General features: G+C 43.1%; 1 protein-coding gene across 1 annotated transcript in view; it reads right to left on the reverse strand.

Moving 5' to 3' along the window:
• Positions 1-18,400, reverse strand: part of csmd2 (CUB and Sushi multiple domains 2) — a 169,179-nt gene that overhangs the window by 79,774 nt on the left and 71,005 nt on the right. The window contains exons 6-13 of the mRNA XM_037474374.2: positions 14,328-14,440; positions 12,970-13,047; positions 11,589-11,676; positions 10,492-10,616; positions 8,649-8,770; positions 6,342-6,445; positions 4,400-4,512; positions 1,160-1,342 (exon numbers count right to left, since the gene is read on the reverse strand). Coding sequence (XP_037330271.2) covers positions 1,160-1,342; positions 4,400-4,512; positions 6,342-6,445; positions 8,649-8,770; positions 10,492-10,616; positions 11,589-11,676; positions 12,970-13,047; positions 14,328-14,440 — 926 coding nt within the window. The remainder of the gene's footprint in view (positions 1-1,159; positions 1,343-4,399; positions 4,513-6,341; positions 6,446-8,648; positions 8,771-10,491; positions 10,617-11,588; positions 11,677-12,969; positions 13,048-14,327; positions 14,441-18,400) is intronic.

Consider the following 18,400-nt stretch of genomic DNA (forward strand, 5'->3'; position numbering starts at 1 on the left):
CTTGATCATAGGATGTCAAAGAAATGTTCTGAGAAGGCAAAAAGCCTGATGCCTGAATGCTACTGGGTGGATGTGGCCTTCCTCTGCCCTGATGATACCAGTCTGTCAAGACTGAGCAACTATATGCCTGAGAAGGAAGATAAGAGCATCGAGGAATAGGCCACGATTGTCTAAGGAGCTTTTCATTAACAGGGAATTTAGAAAAATTACGTTGTTTTGCCTGTCGGGGTCCCATAATTCAATTTCAATTCACTAAACCCAATTGAGAGCCCATCATGAACTAAGTCAATTTCATTTAGTTTAGTGTTAAGTGTTAGTAAAAGATAACACAGAAACATTTGTAATATGACTCGGGTCTTGTTTTATTTCACAAATGCCGAACAGGGGGATACCTAAATATGAATTGATGTAAATATAAACATGGCCGCCAAGAGAATAAAAGAGCAATCAAAATCTGCAGCCAAGGTTTTCTTGTTTTCATAATTAATCCTAATTAAATGCTTACAAAGCAGTGCAGGAGCAATGTTGATAACGCATATTATCATCCTCACTCCAAATGACAAAGGATGGAGCGTCACCCTTCTACCTTTAGCTCTGATACGGTAAAAATGTTTGCTACAGATGGCAATTATTATTCCTAGTAGCCAATAATACAGATAGACTATGAACAATGCATCATCATCATCTTGGGTGATTAATACAAGCACCGTGCATTGTGTCTCCCTGGCAAAGATAAATAAACAATGTTTAAGCGGCATTGTTGACCAAAGCATCGTGCCAGCGAGTCATTATCCTCAGCGATGTGTATCTAGCTACTGCATCTTTTTGTGTTATTGATAAGATAAGTGGGGGGGACAAACAGTGGCCATTATCTGCATGGTCAGCTCTTTTTGTTGTTGTTGTTGTTGTTTCCTTTTGCCCCTCGCCCTCTAACTCTTTCACTCCCTGTTTTGCCTTTCATGGCTTTAATTGGACAACAATCGCTCTCGCGCTTTCAAAAATCGGCGGGTTTGCCCGGCAGAGACGCGGATTTTTGACAATCTGACCGCTCGTGACTGCGCTCATCCGCGCACACGTTCACATTCACGCCCCCCCCCCTCCCCTCCTGATCAGCGACGCGGAAACCCCGAATGGCGGCGAGGTGTCCGGGGGAACTTACAAACACAGCTGGGTTTCTTGGCCGACCACTGGTTGTTCTTCTGGCAGGTGATGTTCTTCTTCCCCACCAGCTCGAAGGCGGGCAGACACTCAAAGTAGAGCCGCTCCCCGTGGCGAAAGCTCGTCCCCTCCCTTTTGCCATATGCTGGGATGCCGGGGTCTCCGCAACTGCCCTGGTCAATTTCTGTTGAGGTAAAAGTAAACAGAGGCGAGAATGTTACGCATGTTTATGAGTATTTTCTGGTTAGACAAGACCTTTTTTTTTTTAATAATAGAAATATATTTAAAGGCTCAAATTCAATTAACATAAGCCGCCTCGTTAACCTTTCCTCTCTCTAAGCTTTAAATGATCCGTTTTATTAATTCACCATCATGGTACAAGATCCCCTACATACTCGCACTAAACCAAAAACTGAGGAGCCGTTTCTGAAGAATGAGGGCTTATCTCATCAGCAATGGATTTTGACAGGTTAAAGGTCCTTGGATGGTCAATAAAAAAAACGTCCCAAAAGCCAATCATTTAATTTACTTTCCCATTAAAATGATTTTGCTGACTATCGACGCCTGGATGAATAGTCAGTCATTTAGTCCACGGCGCGGAGGAAAGAGGAGTCCCTTTATCGTTCTATACGATGCTATTCTGCAGCCAACTTTCTGCATGTTTAGATGTTAGGGAAAACAAAAAAACTGAACACATGCAGAATAGGATGCGCTCTAAATTATTACCAGCTTTTATTAGAGGAACATTATGCCAATTTTTCCAGTTTTTTTTTGTAAGCAACACAGTCAAAAAAAGGACTACGTGGTATTTGTGCTGGTTCAGCTCAAGTGTTGGTGCCTTAGGGAATTGTGGTTAAGGGAATACGGTTCGTATGGAGTGGGAAAGAACTATCCGTTGATTAATGCTTCTCAAGCCGTGCCCCCGTGTCATTGCGTTGCATGTTTGCTGGTTTTATTGAAATGCATCAACAAAGACAGTCCTCTGTGGCCCCTTGAATGAATATCAGCAATGATTAATCCAGTAAGGAGTTGGGAAACCGAGGCAGACTGCTATTTACAATTCATGACATCAAAAAAAACTATACTCCCTTAACCGGAATTCCCATTCAGGGTTTGATATTTTTTCACCAATTTGCCCTTACATCTCTCTATTCTCTGGAAACACCAATCACACATGTTGCATACCTCTCTCGCAGTGGCCTCTCTCTCCCCCTGGGAATATATCTGTGCCCAAACGGTGTGATAAATGTTCTCCCTTGCGTTGGAAGCACTTAAAAGGTACATGCGCAAACACACCCGCACACCTCTGTGAACCCTTGTTCCTTAAAAACACACACGCCAATTTCATTATTGCGAGATTTATGCATCCCCCCGTTTTTCTTCCGCTCATTCTTCTTCCGTTCTTTGTGAGGTTGCAGATGGGAATGCCGAGGCCTCCCATCGAGGCATCCGGATGGGGGGGGGGGGGGGGGGGGGGGGGCAACGCAGAGAGCGAGTAAGCTCATCCATCCAGGAAATGATGGCAGGGCCTAATACGATTTTAAATCGCACCAGGGGCGGTGCCGGGTATAAATCCACACTCGGCCCTAATGATGATCATCATTTAGAACACATATTTAGAGCTCGCTGCGGTTCGGATGTATGGCTGTCCTAAGGCGGCCTCATTCACCAGACAACTCATTGATCTCACGTGGAAGTCACCTTTAAAAAAAAAAAAAAAGGTGCTGAAAGAGAGTTTTGAGTTGGACTTAGAATCGAAATGATACTATTTAAGGTGAATGCACAACAACAGCATCGGGAAGAACGCGCCAGCTACAGGACAAAACAAATCACCTGTCTGTCACTTTAACAAACACTGAAACCCTCAAAAGTAGAGGGACTCTGCCTCATGGTGCCTTACAATTAGAACTCGAGGGGAAATTACTGTTTGTTGGTATACTGTGTGTGTGTGTGTGTTGAGTATAAGTGCAGGCAGGAGTCAATGCAACTGCATCCGATTCTCATGAATAAGCAAAGAGACGTAATGGTACGTTTGTTGTTCCTGTCTGTTTGACATTCTGGGGTAATCCGAGCATTGTAATGGCTCTCAGACTCACATTACCGTCAAAGTCTCCTAAGGTCCCTGCAGTCTCCTGAGGCTAAAAACCAACAAGAGGACTTTAATAAGAAAGTTTATTGGTGAAACACAATATCGTTAAGCTTCCCTTCAAAAAGTCTTTTATGAAGTCTTGTATGACACAATATCGAATGTGATATCTCAATGTGGCTTTACGGACCAACGTTTCCAAATCAAAGCCTTACTGGCTAGTCTAGCGGCTTATTTTATTTACTGAATAAGTTTAGCGAAAGTACTTACTAGCATATACTTGCATATGTTATCAATGGATATTAACATTTTGCCACCAGTTACACAACACACATTTCCAACTTCCAACCACTAAACGCGCTCCAATCAAGCTCTTACTGTTAAAAACTTTAGATTTCAGTGGAGAGGTCGAGGCCACTGCAGAGTGGGTGCAATCCACAGTCAAATTGAAGAGGAAGGTGGGCGTGTGTGTACCGGAATGACTGTGTTCGCAATTACGCTCGATGATGAGGTTTAAAATACAAGTAATTGAGAATGCAAATTATATTTTGGGTGCTCTAATCTGGCGAGGTGAAGTGGTTCAAAGCGTTTCTTCCCCTTCATTAAGTTGATCGCATTGTTTTAATTACACTTAGCGTGCCGCTCCGCTTTCTTTGTTATTCTTGACTGATAATGAATAAGCATCTGTGGGCAGAAGGGAGAAGACTCGCTGTGCTTCTGAGAGACATGGAACCGATTGCTCTAAAGTCCCTGAGATGCACACAGTGCTCAAACTGTCACTTTGTAGTTTTCACACATGCATGACATCTGCCAAACATTTTAATACCCTTTTTTTTAAGTGCCCCACCCCACACATGCATGTGATGGTAGAAGCAGCAGATATCTGCAGCAGGCTACATCGATGGCCCATTTCCTGTTTTACCAAAAACAAATGTCCGAGCCTGGGGGCATTGAAGGTAACAAATAATCGCAATGCCTGAGTTGCACATACTGTATATATGCAATGAAAAACAGCAATTTTGCATTTCAGTGACAATGCTGAACGATGATACTTTTTAGATGATACGGATGGAGCATCTGTGACCGAATGCAGTCAACCTGGGCCCCAGACAGCAAGCCCGGCACATCATACTGACGGGCAAGTCCAAAACGTACCTTCGTAGGACACCTTGAATCCCAGAGAGCCGCTGGTGTCGTCCGTTTTAAAGTTCAGCCACATCAGGTTGCTGGTGCTGACCACGAGGTCTGGAGTGGTGGTTCCAGACAGGCTAAAACAAAAAAGACAAGAGGAAAGGTTGTTCTATATGTGTTGTGAACATTTTGTGTCAGGAAGCATCCCATAGTATGACTCCAAGGGGAGCCAGTCGTGGATAAATCATTGTAAGCAGTGTCTGCACTGACAGCAGAACGTGGTGTCACTTTAATAGCTGAAGGCTCCGTTTCTACTGCATCATTAAAAAAAAAAAAAAACTTTCATGCGAGCAGTAAAACAACAACACCTGAAGTCACATATTAAACTATCTGACTTTTATCATCAAAGAAAAGTGCTCCATAGTGGTTGCAGGCAATTCTTCTCAGAGACGCCTTTTTCCACCGCAGCCTTTCAGTTCAAAACAGTTGAGGACACGAAAGTGGAAAATGAAGGTGAGATTAGTCAATGCCACGGAAGTAATTTAATCCTGTTTGAATAGTAATTCCCCCAACTCTAATTAGGAGGTGTATGGCTGAGGAGTAAGTGATTAGGGGATTTAATTTTAGTGATGGCACACAAAGGATGGTGTCGGTAGTACAGCAGTGTCTGGATGGCTTGGCTCCGTGTTTTGTCCTTTCTTGCAGCCTCATCGTAATTGGTGGCGAGTTTCTGTGAATGCGTTGCGCGAAAAGATGCAAAATGAAGTTACATCCATAGAAGAACCACAGTGCATCCGATTATTTGCGATTCACCCTTGCCTTGCCCTATTATTTAATGGTTTTCATTACTGAAATTAGATGAATTGCAGCCTGATAAAAAGCATGCCCGTGTTCATACAGTTCGTGGCAAGTATAGATAATGTTATGGAACATCTAACCCAACAAGGTCAGTGCGTAACAAAGTCCTGCAAGGAAATCAATGTCTAAAACAAATATCCATTTGTTGGGCTGTTTGGGAAGTCTATCTGCTCATGTGAATTATTTTCTCCAGATACACGGACATCATCTTCATGGGGGAAATAAGGGCTTTGGTAGACTTACCAAAGTGTTATGGTCCATTATCAATAAGTCAAAACACAACAAGTGTCTTTCAAGTGAAATGAGGGGATTTGATTGCATGTGTCTCATCTGTTATTAAGCACCAAATTCATCCAAGTGGTAGAATATGTTAAAAAGATCTTACAAATAAAGCATAAGAAATAAGAATCCTCACACACTGGCCTGCTCCACTGATTCAACAGTCTGAAATGGAGCTGAGCAGATAGCTGCAGTATATTACATAGTATTTACTTCCAAATTGTTATAGTTTGTGTGCAAGAGAGCATCTGATCTCAATGGGCAAACTGCAAAGGGCAAGGAAGAGATTAGGTGTGTCTCTGAATTGTGCAAGTAGGTGCAAGAATATGGGTAATGAAGATCTCCACTTAACACCTCCTCCACACATATCCCTCATTTATTTCCGAAATCCTTTCAGGTTTCACCCCTGTGAGGTCATCTCATATATTGATCTATAAAATATTTTATTAAGGTGGTAAATTGCAGCACACTTAATAACGGCTTGTTATGGAGCATCTGCTATGGCAAACTCCATTAGGGGGAATCGATATGCAGTTTGCAATGCTGATCCACAAGGCCGTGATCTTGTTTTTAACGTGGAAAAGACTGAATATTGACAAGGGGGCGCAGCATCTAATTGTCATGCACTGCTGCATCCCGCCCACCTGTGGTGATGAAGTAAAGGGAGAATAGCACAAGTGTGAGACAAGGGCTGGAGGGCAAAGGGGGAAAGAGAGGGATGCGGCAAGGAATCAGAAGAGGAGAATAAACAAGTGTGCCCATAACAAGAGGAGGAAAGTGAAAAGCAAGTAGAAGTAGAAGAGAAACAAGAGTTGAAAGAGTCACTCACACGTGGAAGATGGTCTTCTGGTCTCCCACCACCTCGCCGTCCCCCACCGTCAGGGTGTCGTAGCCTCGCTCCAGGTCAAAGTCCTCAAAGGTCAGCTTGATCACCTAGACAACAGCGGGTACATGGCCAACACAACTGTCAGCGACAGATGCTTGAATGCTCCTGACACCAGATGCAGGGGGAGAGACCACTGCACATCTGTGACTGTCCACCTGTCCGTCAGTCTCTTTTGAATATCTTTCCCAGGCACAATTACATCAACACTTTACCGTAAATCCTCAGGCGCCCGCACGTTTCTGACACGTGTCTGTGTACATTTAGCCCCTATCGGACTCTTTTCCCCCCCCCCATAGTGATTAGGAAACCTTACCCACCAATCAAAAACATGATTGCCTGCCAGACGGTCTGCATGACCCCTACTGTCTGGCTCATCAAATCAGCAGGTTGCAGATGCCTTTGCGTCCCATCCAAACCAGACTCCCGATGACTTTAAGCACATCGGGAGATGTGACAGGGAAGTTTCCCGCAAGATGAGTATATAAAATCATAAAAGGTGACACATAAGTTCTAAGATATTAATGAATTGGGTTTTAACGCTGGAAAAAGAACCCCCCCCCCCCCCCCCCAAAAAAAAAAACCCCAAAAGGCAGACCTTTTCATTTCGCCTGGTTTCTATGCTGCAGGTGGGCGTGTGGGAGTGAAGGCTGAGCAGAGGCAAAAGAATCAATAAACGTGCCATAGCTCAAGGAAGCAATGGGGCCACTCTAATAAAGACAGACTGACAAATAGGGGTTGATCACGATAGTGCATAGACAAAAACAAAACAAAACATAATGTGTGACCAAAATATAAATAAAACAGAAAGCAAAACAAGGACTGTCTTTATCTCCTATTATAAATTGGCTGCGAATGATTTCTGCCAAATTTGTAATGTTTTCGGAGGGCTCAGACCGTCGGGCCTAATGAAAAAGCTTATATAAATGCAAATTGTATTCTGTCTTATGTTAAACCCGCTGCCTAATGAAAATTGCCATGGGGGAGGGAAGAGATGGATGGTGTGTAGGCAAAATAGGTCAGATCACTGGATAAAAAATAAATAAACACCACCTTCTCATCCTCCATCTGCAAGCCAACAGGTGACTCAGGAAGTCAGGGTGAAATGAACAAGAGGAAATAAAAATACACACAACATTTTTGTCAGAAAGATACCCCAGTGTCCCCGACACTGACAGATAAACACTTGAATGCTTGCCCCCCCCCCCCCCAAAGAGCAGCTTCACTCGGTCCCTTCAGGACATACCGCAGCGACATCAAGACAAGGACCCCCATTATTCATAATAGCACCGGGCTACATTTGGGTTATGAAGAGCAGAGTCCCCCTACCCCCCCCCCCCCATGGTATTTTTTTCCGCCTCGGCCTCCTGCCTGACCTAGCGTCTCCTCCTGGCTGGGAGACCTCTGCGGTCGGGCAGGAACATGAACCCATTACGTCTCCAAACAGAGAGAACTGCCTCGCTCCATCATCATCTGCGCCATACAGCGGAGCGAGAGACAGCCCCCCACCCCCCCCCAAAGTACTTTTGTCTGTTTCAGCAAGCTGCCCGCTGGCTCGGCAAACACAATGGTGTCCATGTGTGTGTGTGTGTGTGTGTGTGTGTGTGTGTGTGTGTGTGTGTGTGTGTGTGTGTGTGTGTGTGTGTGTGTGTGTGTGTGTGTGTGTGCATGCAAGCAGAGGGTGGGGCCAGGCAGGTGTGGATTGCATCCGACCGACCGCCCCCCCCCCCCCGCTGCCGTGACTCTCACCTCGCGTAGCCTCTCCTCAGCTCTAGCAAAGAGCAACACGAGAGCACGTTTTGTGAAAAAACGGGCCGTTCCGACGGGGGGGGGGGTTCAGAGGAGAATATTTGGCAGGAGAGCGGCTGGGCGGCCTTGAAGCGCGACTCCAAAGTCAATCGCCTTGAACAGAGTGGCCCACGATATCCTCACAAACCCCCCCCCCCCCCCCCCCATTCCATCGGCTCCCTTCCCCATCCTCTCGTTGTTGCTCTTCTCTCATCTCCCTCACCACGGGTGATCCTAACAAGCCTCCCGTTAGTCTCCCGTTTGATCAGTTGCACTATTTACTCCCACTTTCTTTTTTTTTTTTTTAAGCAAAAACACTAGTTAAATGTTTTTCAGTGTGCTGCCAGCTAACCCCTTAACACACCGCTGGAAATAGGCAATTACAGTGACAAGGCTACATTAGCCGTGCGCAGTTGGATGATTCCCACATTCAATGACTTTAAAAAAAAAAAAAAAAAAATTTACCTTAGAAGTGTCCGTGGCTGTGATGAGCCAAGTGCAGTTGGCATTGTTGTCATACTGGACCGGGTAGTTGGGCGAGGTGATGACACCGCTGGGTCCTCTCAACTGGCCTCCGCACATCGGCGCTACAACGGAAGACACGGACGTTGGCAAACGTTTTCGTCATTGAGGGTTCAGACGACACGAGACGGGCGGCGTCCGTCAAACTGACTCGGGAATTTTATTTTTGAAATCCAGGAGTGCTGTGCATCCTTTAAACAGTAGAACCTTTAGACCCATAAGTCACACCATTCTGCGACAGGCCACACTGGAGAGTTGATATTATTATTAGAGTAAAAGTAACCACCATCTGTTTTCAAGGGGTTTCAAATTTGGGCCCTTCGAAAGTTTAGTATAGGAGATGTGTGGGGAGGGGGAGGGGGGGGGGGCAAACCAAGTTGCAGTGAGCAAACCAAGCTTTTAAAGACAATGTGACTTTTGGGGGGGCCTGAGGGCGTCTACATGGCAGAGCTGTCAAAACACCCAACGCTTCAATTTTAAAGCGTGAATTCTAGTGAGAGCTTAGAGGGAAACGAGTGAGTATGCGCACACACGTTTTTGGAATAACCTGAACGTGTTGGAAAAGAAACACCCACCCTAAAATGCATGAGTCATACGGCTATTTAAGTCCCACTCAGTGTGTCCATACTCCCTTCCCACCAACTCACGCTTATTAAAATGTTTTTTAAAAAAAAGAGTTTAAGGGCGAGTAAAGTAATTAACCTGAGCTGTGCTGACAGTTAGGGTGACCTTAACAAAAAATAATGCAGCAGTGAGGATGTCCGCTGGAACTTTTTTTTTTTTTTTTTCTCACCATTGTGCTAGATAATCCCACACCATGTGTGATCAGTGATAGGCTTTAAAGTGGATCAGGAACATGAACACAGAGACAACCGTCAGGTCAATGCATTTGCAGCCAGAAGTTGTATGTCCCGTTACTTCCCTTGTGATAATAACGTCAAATTTAATGATGACTAATGCTAATTTAGTTTAGAGATATTCCATTATTCCTGGATCATTTTGAAAACCTTCTTTGAAGCAGAACAAAGGCTAAATGAGGATAATGGAATGAGATATCCCTAAAGGGCAATTTTACTGAGGTTATTCTCTACAGAACAAAGAAAACCAACTGAATGTGATCGGAGGCCTGCTTTCAAAAAGCTGCTTTTTTTCAATTTAAACAGTAACATAATTCAAAAGGTGTCATTAAAGGACCTTTATTAAGGTATACATAATTGCATTTTTGTGCAAAACTGTATTAGACCAAGACAAAAGACATTGTGGAAAGCTGGATTAGCACATTGAGTGAAGCCGAGTAACATCAGTACAGGAACCCAGAGAGGATTCTGCAGGTGACTACATTAGATGTTTTCATCATCAGAGATTATGGTGCTGAAGGGCTCTAATGGGCAAACTGGTTTGATGGTGGAGATGCTAAATAACAAATCCTGCTATTGCAAAGGCTTGTTTCTTTTTCTTTGCTTGGTTAGGTTTATTTTAAAAATAAAATTCAACTGTGACTAAATTAACTGAGCCTGAAAGCTGCAGAGGGAACAGCACCCAGGGAGCATGACCACTATCCCTATCGGCCCCAAAATGGTCAGATGTGAGGGAGATGTGACTGAAGGGCAGCACTATACCAGCATAAACAAACACAGGTCAAAGTCAGGGCAGTCACAATAAAACCAGTAGCACAGCAAACACAAAAACATTCCTATGGAAATCGACCCGTGAGTTATGTCACCATCATTATGTAATCACCATTACGCACGCTGCACAGACGGACAGCCCACACGTCGACCCTCACCTCTGCATATGGGCCGGTCGTCACTCCAGCCCACGTAGCTGTCCGTCACTCTGAGGCAACTGATGCTCTTTGAGCCCTGCAGTTCGTAACCCTCGTCGCAGGAGAAATGCACCGTGGCTCCTCGCCTACATCCAGATGACACACAGGGGGGGGGGGGGGGGGGGGGGGAAAGACACCCTGTCGGCATTACAAACATCCCATTACAGTCGCAGCGAGCGTGAGACGTTCTGAGGCCTTCTCCCAGGGCGGGACTTACAAAAGTGTTGCTTTGCGGGAGGCGGATGTTTCCCCATTTGTCCGCGATGGAGACAAAGGCTCTCAGGGGGGGGATGAAACTCCATAGTGCCCTCCCATGGTAATAGGACCATGCCACAGAGGCAGCCCATTGGTGTGGAGCGGCTCAAGCGGTAGGGTATTGGTTTTTGGTGCAACTTTTTCTGTATCATCGGCTTAATGGGGCACTCGATTGGGAAATGTGCTGCATGCTCGAGCACATTTCAAGACTCCGATTGTTAGAACAGCTCAGTGTTGATTGATGAACAAAGTTACGTCCATCGGTATACTCAAAGATAGTTCGGGAATCGATTTGCTAATGAAAAACATTGTGATCATTCCGACGGTCATTGACTAATGAACGTTGTCCCATTGTTGCAACAGCTCAGTTTTCATCTCTACCTCAGAGAGAAATTAAGAGAAATTCAACTTAAGAAAAATTAACTGAACACACAAGTGCTACCAAACTTTCACAGAACACTACCAATTAGGACCTCAATCATTTAATTAGAAAACTCAAGACATTTTGTTAAAGTGACATATTTAAGAAATATGACTAAAGTGCCATTAAAACATTAGAAAAAGCCACATGGATGAAACATCTATAAAGAGAAGTGAAACAACGCATCACCAGTTAGTTATTAAAGCTTAATAAAGTAAGCTTAATAATAAGCTTAAGGTCATTGTTTGTTTTAAAGGAAAGCGATTCTTACAAACCTTATTACCAACTTTTGTAACAAAATGAATAATATTATCTGCCCATTGTAGCAACTGTCACTGAATGAATTGCTCCTGAAATCATTTTCAGCTTGATTTTTTTTTACCTAAAGTCTGTGCCTTTTCTTTTTCCTCGATCAGGGATCCCCGGGTCTGGACACATGTTGTGTCCCTGCGCGACACCCATCTGAGACACTAGGAGAACACAGAGAGAAAATTAGATCAACAGATCATCCAATAAAAAGAGTAACTTTTTTTTTTTAATTCTGAAAATGTTCCATTTTGATGGGTTTCGTCAGATTTCCATTCATATGAAAATGGCGCTGCATTATGCCGCCTGTTTTGTTGTTTATCAATGCAAAAACGCACTGTTCCCATAACAAGACAATAAAAACTAATACAAATGACTACGGCTCCTCGTTACGAGTTTTAATGATGTTTACTTTCTGCCATTTGGTGGCCAGTAGTCCCGGCACCGTTATAGGATCATTTTAAAGAACACATTGATATATTCAATTTTGATTTATTGATATTCACTCGGAGCACATGGGTTCTCTCGGCCTTCACCTTTACGGTTCCTGGTGGTGCTCGGTTTATTCGTGTCACTGGGTGCAAAACAGTGGAAGGCAGACTGCCAGGAGGAGTCAGATAAACGTGGCCAAACCCAGAGAAACCCATCTGACTGACTGGGAGGGGTCAAAGGTCAGCAGGGCCAAACCAATGTGACACCTGCTCATTCGCCAAGATCCCATTGTGAGGCAAGATAGCAGTGCATTTTAAACAAGGCTTATTGGCACGAGCAGAGGGGATTAAAAAATTCAAAATAGACTCACTGTTGTGATCACTAAGTCAGGAATTTGCAACTGTGCCTGCCAAGCTTGGTCACATATATAAACAGATACTGCATTTTGTCTTATCAATATAAAAAAATATGTTTTTAAAGAAAATGTATTTAGATCAGACTTCCAATAATTAAATGGTAAATGAATATAGAAGCAAAAAGTGAAGTGGTTGCAGGAATTATGTCGAACTTTTCAGGGGGGCGGGTTTTGCATGTTTCCAGTTAAAATGTTGATGCATTTAGAATCAAAGTAATAAAACATTTTCCACAATGCACTTTTTGATTTCGTGGCAAAGGGCAGACGAATTATGCAAAATAAAGTATGGGAGACGGATCATTTTAAAGTGGAAGCAGGAAAAAGGGAACATAAAAACCTTTAAAAGCAATGCAAATGAAGGGAAATTAGAAAAAAGATTTTTTGAACTTTTTGAAAGACGTAGGTATAAAAAGCAAAGGATAAAGTTGGAGGTAGAAGTTCATAAACACAATTGTAATTAGCCTTGATGCAGGATTAGCATTAATGCATCTCTTTTGGGCACAAAAGCATATTCTTGAACTCTTCGGCGTCCCTCTGGGTCACTCTAGTCAGGTGACTCATCGCTGTCAAACTGTTGACGTTAGAGACAAACTTAAACTTAAACACTTACACACTGAGATCTTGTGGTGGTTGTCTTTGCTGGGCAACATTTTCACACCCCGAGACTTAAGTTCAGTCATCTTCTTCACTGTGGAAGATGAAAAAGCAGAGAGACATATGAGACACTGGGATTTACAATAATCACATTTCAGGAGTGCCAGTTGTTTGCAGCAGATAAAGTACATCATGTCAAACCCCGTTGAATACACCATACACTGAAATATGCTGCAGATTTGTCATTTTAGGCAATAACAATTATACATTTAGTTTACATAGAAGAAGAGAGCTCATCAATATAGAGCATGTAATTGTGAAATTTAATTAAGAGTAGAGGCCAGGGTAAGTTAGTTACCAAACCACCTAACTCAACTGTTTTATACAATCAATAGATTTACATGATTGAGTTTGAAAATAATTGGAGAATAAATATATCTGTAAATGTATTCATCATAGCAAAATAGGAGGCTCATCTGAATGCATACTAATATTTAATAAAAACACAACAATACTGCGTCTGCTACCCTTTACGCTGATCCTTTTGAAATACTTTGACGGTTTCCAAAGATAGAAGTTTACTTATTTTGCACGAATGCCTTTTATTCTGTGCTCAGTTTTAATGGCTTTCCATTTCAAAGCCAATCCGAGTCATGTGTCAAAAAGTATGTTCATTATGTGTCTGGGAAAAAAAAAAGAAAAAGAAAAAACAATAGAGAATAGTTTTCAGATGTGTTTCAAGGGAAGGTTTGATGCAGTGTGGCTGTTCCCTGTGCCGCACAAAAGGGAGGACATTGAAGACGAAAATAAAATAAACAGAGCCAGCAGTCTTTACATTACTCCCTCCTTGCATGAATCATGGGAACTGTCATGAGGAAAAAGTCTGCGAGGAGTCGGGGCTGCGAGACTCTTTAATCCAATTAAAGTATTAGCCTCCAGGTCCTCTATGGTCTTCTAAATATGTTTATCTAAAATGTAACCTGCAAACCTGCTAAAAACCCTCATTTCTCTCCTTATTTCTCTCTGTTTTAGATTTCAAGGGTAGGCTGGAGATGAGGTCCTTGGAGATCACCTAATTTCTAGATGAATTAATCCATTTTCCTGCCTTATTTCATGAGACACATGTTGGACACTCGATGTGGATATCTCATTATGGGAGAGTAAGCCGAACAAGGACACGTGAAAAATGACATTCACTTTCGAGCTCGTGAAAAAAAAAAAATCACCATGAAAAGTCATTGTCAAACAACCAAGAAAATATGTTATATTTATATATTATAAAAATACAGCATCGTTTTGCTAGTTGCCTTGATGAAAACGTGAACCCATTAATACTGATCTTCTTTAAAACATCATGACCTGTCCTCATCTCACCTTGGTACTGGGCGCTGAAACCTCTCAACTTGTGGTTGCCATCTGAGGTAAAGTGAAGCCGGAGCCAATTCTTGCTGCTGATGATGGGCGAGGGGAGGTTCGGGCCAGTGAACCTGTAGACCCAGAGAAAAGAGTGCATCTGATTATGCTAACAGTAATTAGCATGCGTTGTACACGCGCTAATATGTTTCTGGTTAAACACCAGGCATGTACCAGTCCTGTATGTAGCATCAGTCTAAACCCAGAGGTCATTAACTGGCGGACCGCGGTTCGGACCCAGAAGCCGTTCCACCCGGACCCGGACCTAAAGCTAAAAAAAAAGACTGTTGCGATTTAAACGTGACAGTGCACGTTTCGACTGCGCAGCTTTACGGTAGTGGCTTAAAGGACTGACCAATTGCATTTGAGTTAAACCACCTCACGTGATACCACTCGACCAATCGCGTCTTTGCATCAGAGGCGCGACGATGCTATCGTCTGAATACTGCGGACAGACGAGTGATGCATTCGGGGCCTGGTTTAACATCCTTTACAATCATACTGAATTAATTTCATTTGTTAGCCTGTGTATTGATTACATGCAGATGTTGATACAACTCGTCTATTTAATCACATTAAGGAGTCACATTATGATCTTTATCATTGCTTCGCAAAATTTTCTCTAACTGGACCTCTTCACATATTAATTAAAGACCCCTGGTATGGAGAAAGACTCCATGCATGGAATCAATGTAAACCAAAGTTCCTTCATAGAACACAGCTTTAGTATTAAACCATTAGCACGATAATGCTGGTGATTGTGGCGTGTCTAACTGTAACTCTTACTGAAGCAATTTCTTTATCTTTTCAATTGTTATTGTAAGAAAAGATCCCACTTGCTTATCCTTATGTTTTTCGCCAAAATGCTATTATGTAATCCATAAGATTTCCAATACATTCAAGCAGAAAGGCACACTACACATTACAAAGAATGGCATTATTTGAAAAACGTCCCAGTAATTGTCTTGTTTATTTATGGTAATATGTTTGAAAATGAATGTGGCCTAGTCTCTGAGATGTTGAAATGTTACACATTAAAGATCTAAAAAAAAAAGAGGAAGGTTTAGTACTAAAGACACACTATTAGGTTAACGGCTCTTAACCAAACTGGCCCAATAAAAAAATGAGAGGAAAGATCATTGGTGGCATTTAGAGGGAGAGGACAATCCTTTTACAGCTTTGATAAAGTAATAGTGTTATACTTCACACACACACTTATAGCTCCTCCTGATCTGTATGTAAATGAGGTTCCTTGCCAGCCACTTATTCAGTTGTTAAAGCCAAAACCATTTGGGAATCATCTTTTATCTTGACACACACACACACACACACACACACACACACACTCATTCACACGCATACAGCACATGCACCCGTATCCCTGGGCACACACTCCCACAAGGGAGTGAATTCATTCCAATGGTCCATCTATAAATTGCGTTTCCCCCACCTGTTCCACCTTATATCCTCTGCTCCACCCTATGGGGTAGATCTGTACTGAGATACACCTCTGAGCGGCTCCCATTGATTTGGGGAGATGCTCGGCCCAGTGAGGGTTGTGATGTGTGACTATTCAGTAGAACTCTCTTAGGATGATCAAAAGCACGTGGCTGTCTAGATGGAGAAATACTTAGCATTGCTTTTTGAGGAAAACAGCATCGGGGTAAGCTATTGCTGAAGTTGGGCCTCAAAGTCAGTTATTTTTCAAATCAAACACAATCTCACCTGAAGGACTGAAGGTGAAAACTCAGTTTTTGGCAACATGCCGAAGAAATTGCAATGCAGCATCGAGACAGTGATAAATTAAGAGATGGTATATCACTATGTCAGTGATTTGACTTTTTATGCGGCAGAAATGTAACATCATTACTGTCGTTTATTTAAAAAAGAATGAAAATAACATACATTATTAACATGCAGTCTTATATTCCGTAAGTAAACATAATTTCCAAGTACACAGGTTACATTTTAACAGTGTATTTCTGATACAGCTTGTTTTTTATCATTTCCTTCACTGAACATTCTCCAACTCCCCGTGACTCACGGCTTGACCCTCAATCTAAATCATAATGAATGGGAAAACAGAGTAAACAGGGTATTCCATCTTCTTCATTCATTTTTTATTTTTCCATACGTGGCCATTATTAAGTTACTCGGCTGATCAGATTATTTGTCCCTTCACTTTGGTGCAGCCAGAGGGCCGCATGGCACAATGAAAATCAGGCAGAAATGTGAAGCCACGTTGTAAAAACGCTGACCTTGATTTACAACAGCAGGTGAGAATGATAAAGAGAAACAGCATGCCTCAGGAGATGTTTCATCACGTCGAGATTAAGTATTGAGGGGGGCATTCGGAGTGGATCATCATCTGGCTCCAAGTACATCGCTGGGTCCTGTGACAGCTCACAATCCCGGGCCACTAAATCTTACACAAATGGATTACATGATCCATGCAGCATATAAAAAGGCCTCAAAACACCAGAGCCACGATGGAGTAACTCTGGTTTTTCACCACGGAGAGGCAGGGCTGGGGGCAAATCAAAATATCCATTTTAATTAAAGGGCAATGTAAGCGGGAAACATCCGTTAACACGCAACTGTCGAGCTAAAGACTGACATCGTAAATGGCAGAGTCTAAATAAATGATGCATACGCCATTAAGGATTAAGGGATTAATACATGTAGGAGGAATGGCGAACAGAACACCATGACTATCCCTTTGACCTGGGGTCACCTCTGCCTCTCCCCATTTCACTTCTTTTGCTAAATTTTTTTTTTTTTAAAGTGGTGTGAACTTGACCATGCGGGAGCAACAGAAAAAAAAAAAGTCCTGAGCTGGCTGATGGAGGTCTGCTGAAGGGTGTTGAGGCCACCTCTGTAGTTCCTTTTTTCCTCTTCCAGCTCACCCTATCGCCTCGCTCTCTCTCTCTCTGTCTGGCTGACCATATTACATTTTATGCGGAATTGTCTTGAGAGCGCAGCAGTAAATCAGTTTCCATTTCCAGGGCCCCAGAGCTCTTAGTCTGAGTCAGACTTTTGATGACAGACCAAGAAATGTATTTTGGGTGCAGGGCAAGGTGAAAGAGACTGCCAGTGGTGCTCCGAACTGAGAACACTGACCCAAAGAGCTTTCTGTCAAACACCTCGCGCAGCGCTTTAGCGTCCGTTGCACGTTATCAGCGTTCATCCAAAGACCTGGAAGTGGTTTAAATGTTACACAACTAAGTATTTGAAGTCAGATTTTTTTTGCAAATCATTGTTACAGACTTTTCTCACCCTGACATATTAGCACCGAGGGTCGTGGGAGTATACACGGGCAACAATTTGGTGTGACTCATTGCATCGTTAATGCCTCTCAAAAGGTTGCCGCCATCACGCAATTCAGCAAACCCTTACCGGCGGTAAAGGGTCCTTTCTTCTGCTTCATATTCATCGTTTAATGTCATCTTTTGTCCCTTCGCGGGGCCAAAGGTGTCACATTATCCAAAGCGTAATCAGCGATGGGCGGAGTGTACGTGTCAAAGGGGACTAGCTCCACGTTAGGCTCAAATGCTCAAAATGAATGCACTGAGATGCAGAATGGGAAGACCGCGCGCGGCGTGGTTGCGCTGGGTAACTTCTGGATGAAGGGCGTCCCTGTTAATTGCAGCTACTTAGGTAGATCAGAGTTGTGATCAGTATGCAGGTCCTGGTGCTCACAGCAGACCAGGGGAGGGGGGGTCACAGTGACTTTAAAGCCAAAACTTTGAGCATTTTAATGAGGCTTTATGAATTATAGCAAAGGCCAGTCCATCCAGATGTTCATGCAGGCTGAAAGACCGCAACTACCAAACATTCACATTCACGATCATGAACGCAAATATCAATCAATTATTTGTCATTCTGACTCTGATATTCTCTCTCTCTCTCTCTCTCTCTCTCTCTCTCTCCATCTCTCTCACCACATCATTCCCAGAGCCCGGAAAACTCTGAGAAAAAAGGCAATATTAAATCCGAGGCCCAAAGCTGTACACGTGACCTTCAGATGTATCTTT

This window comes from Pungitius pungitius, chromosome 17 (genome assembly GCF_949316345.1).
Source record: "Pungitius pungitius chromosome 17, fPunPun2.1, whole genome shotgun sequence".
Lineage (NCBI taxonomy): Eukaryota > Metazoa > Chordata > Actinopteri > Perciformes > Gasterosteidae > Pungitius > Pungitius pungitius.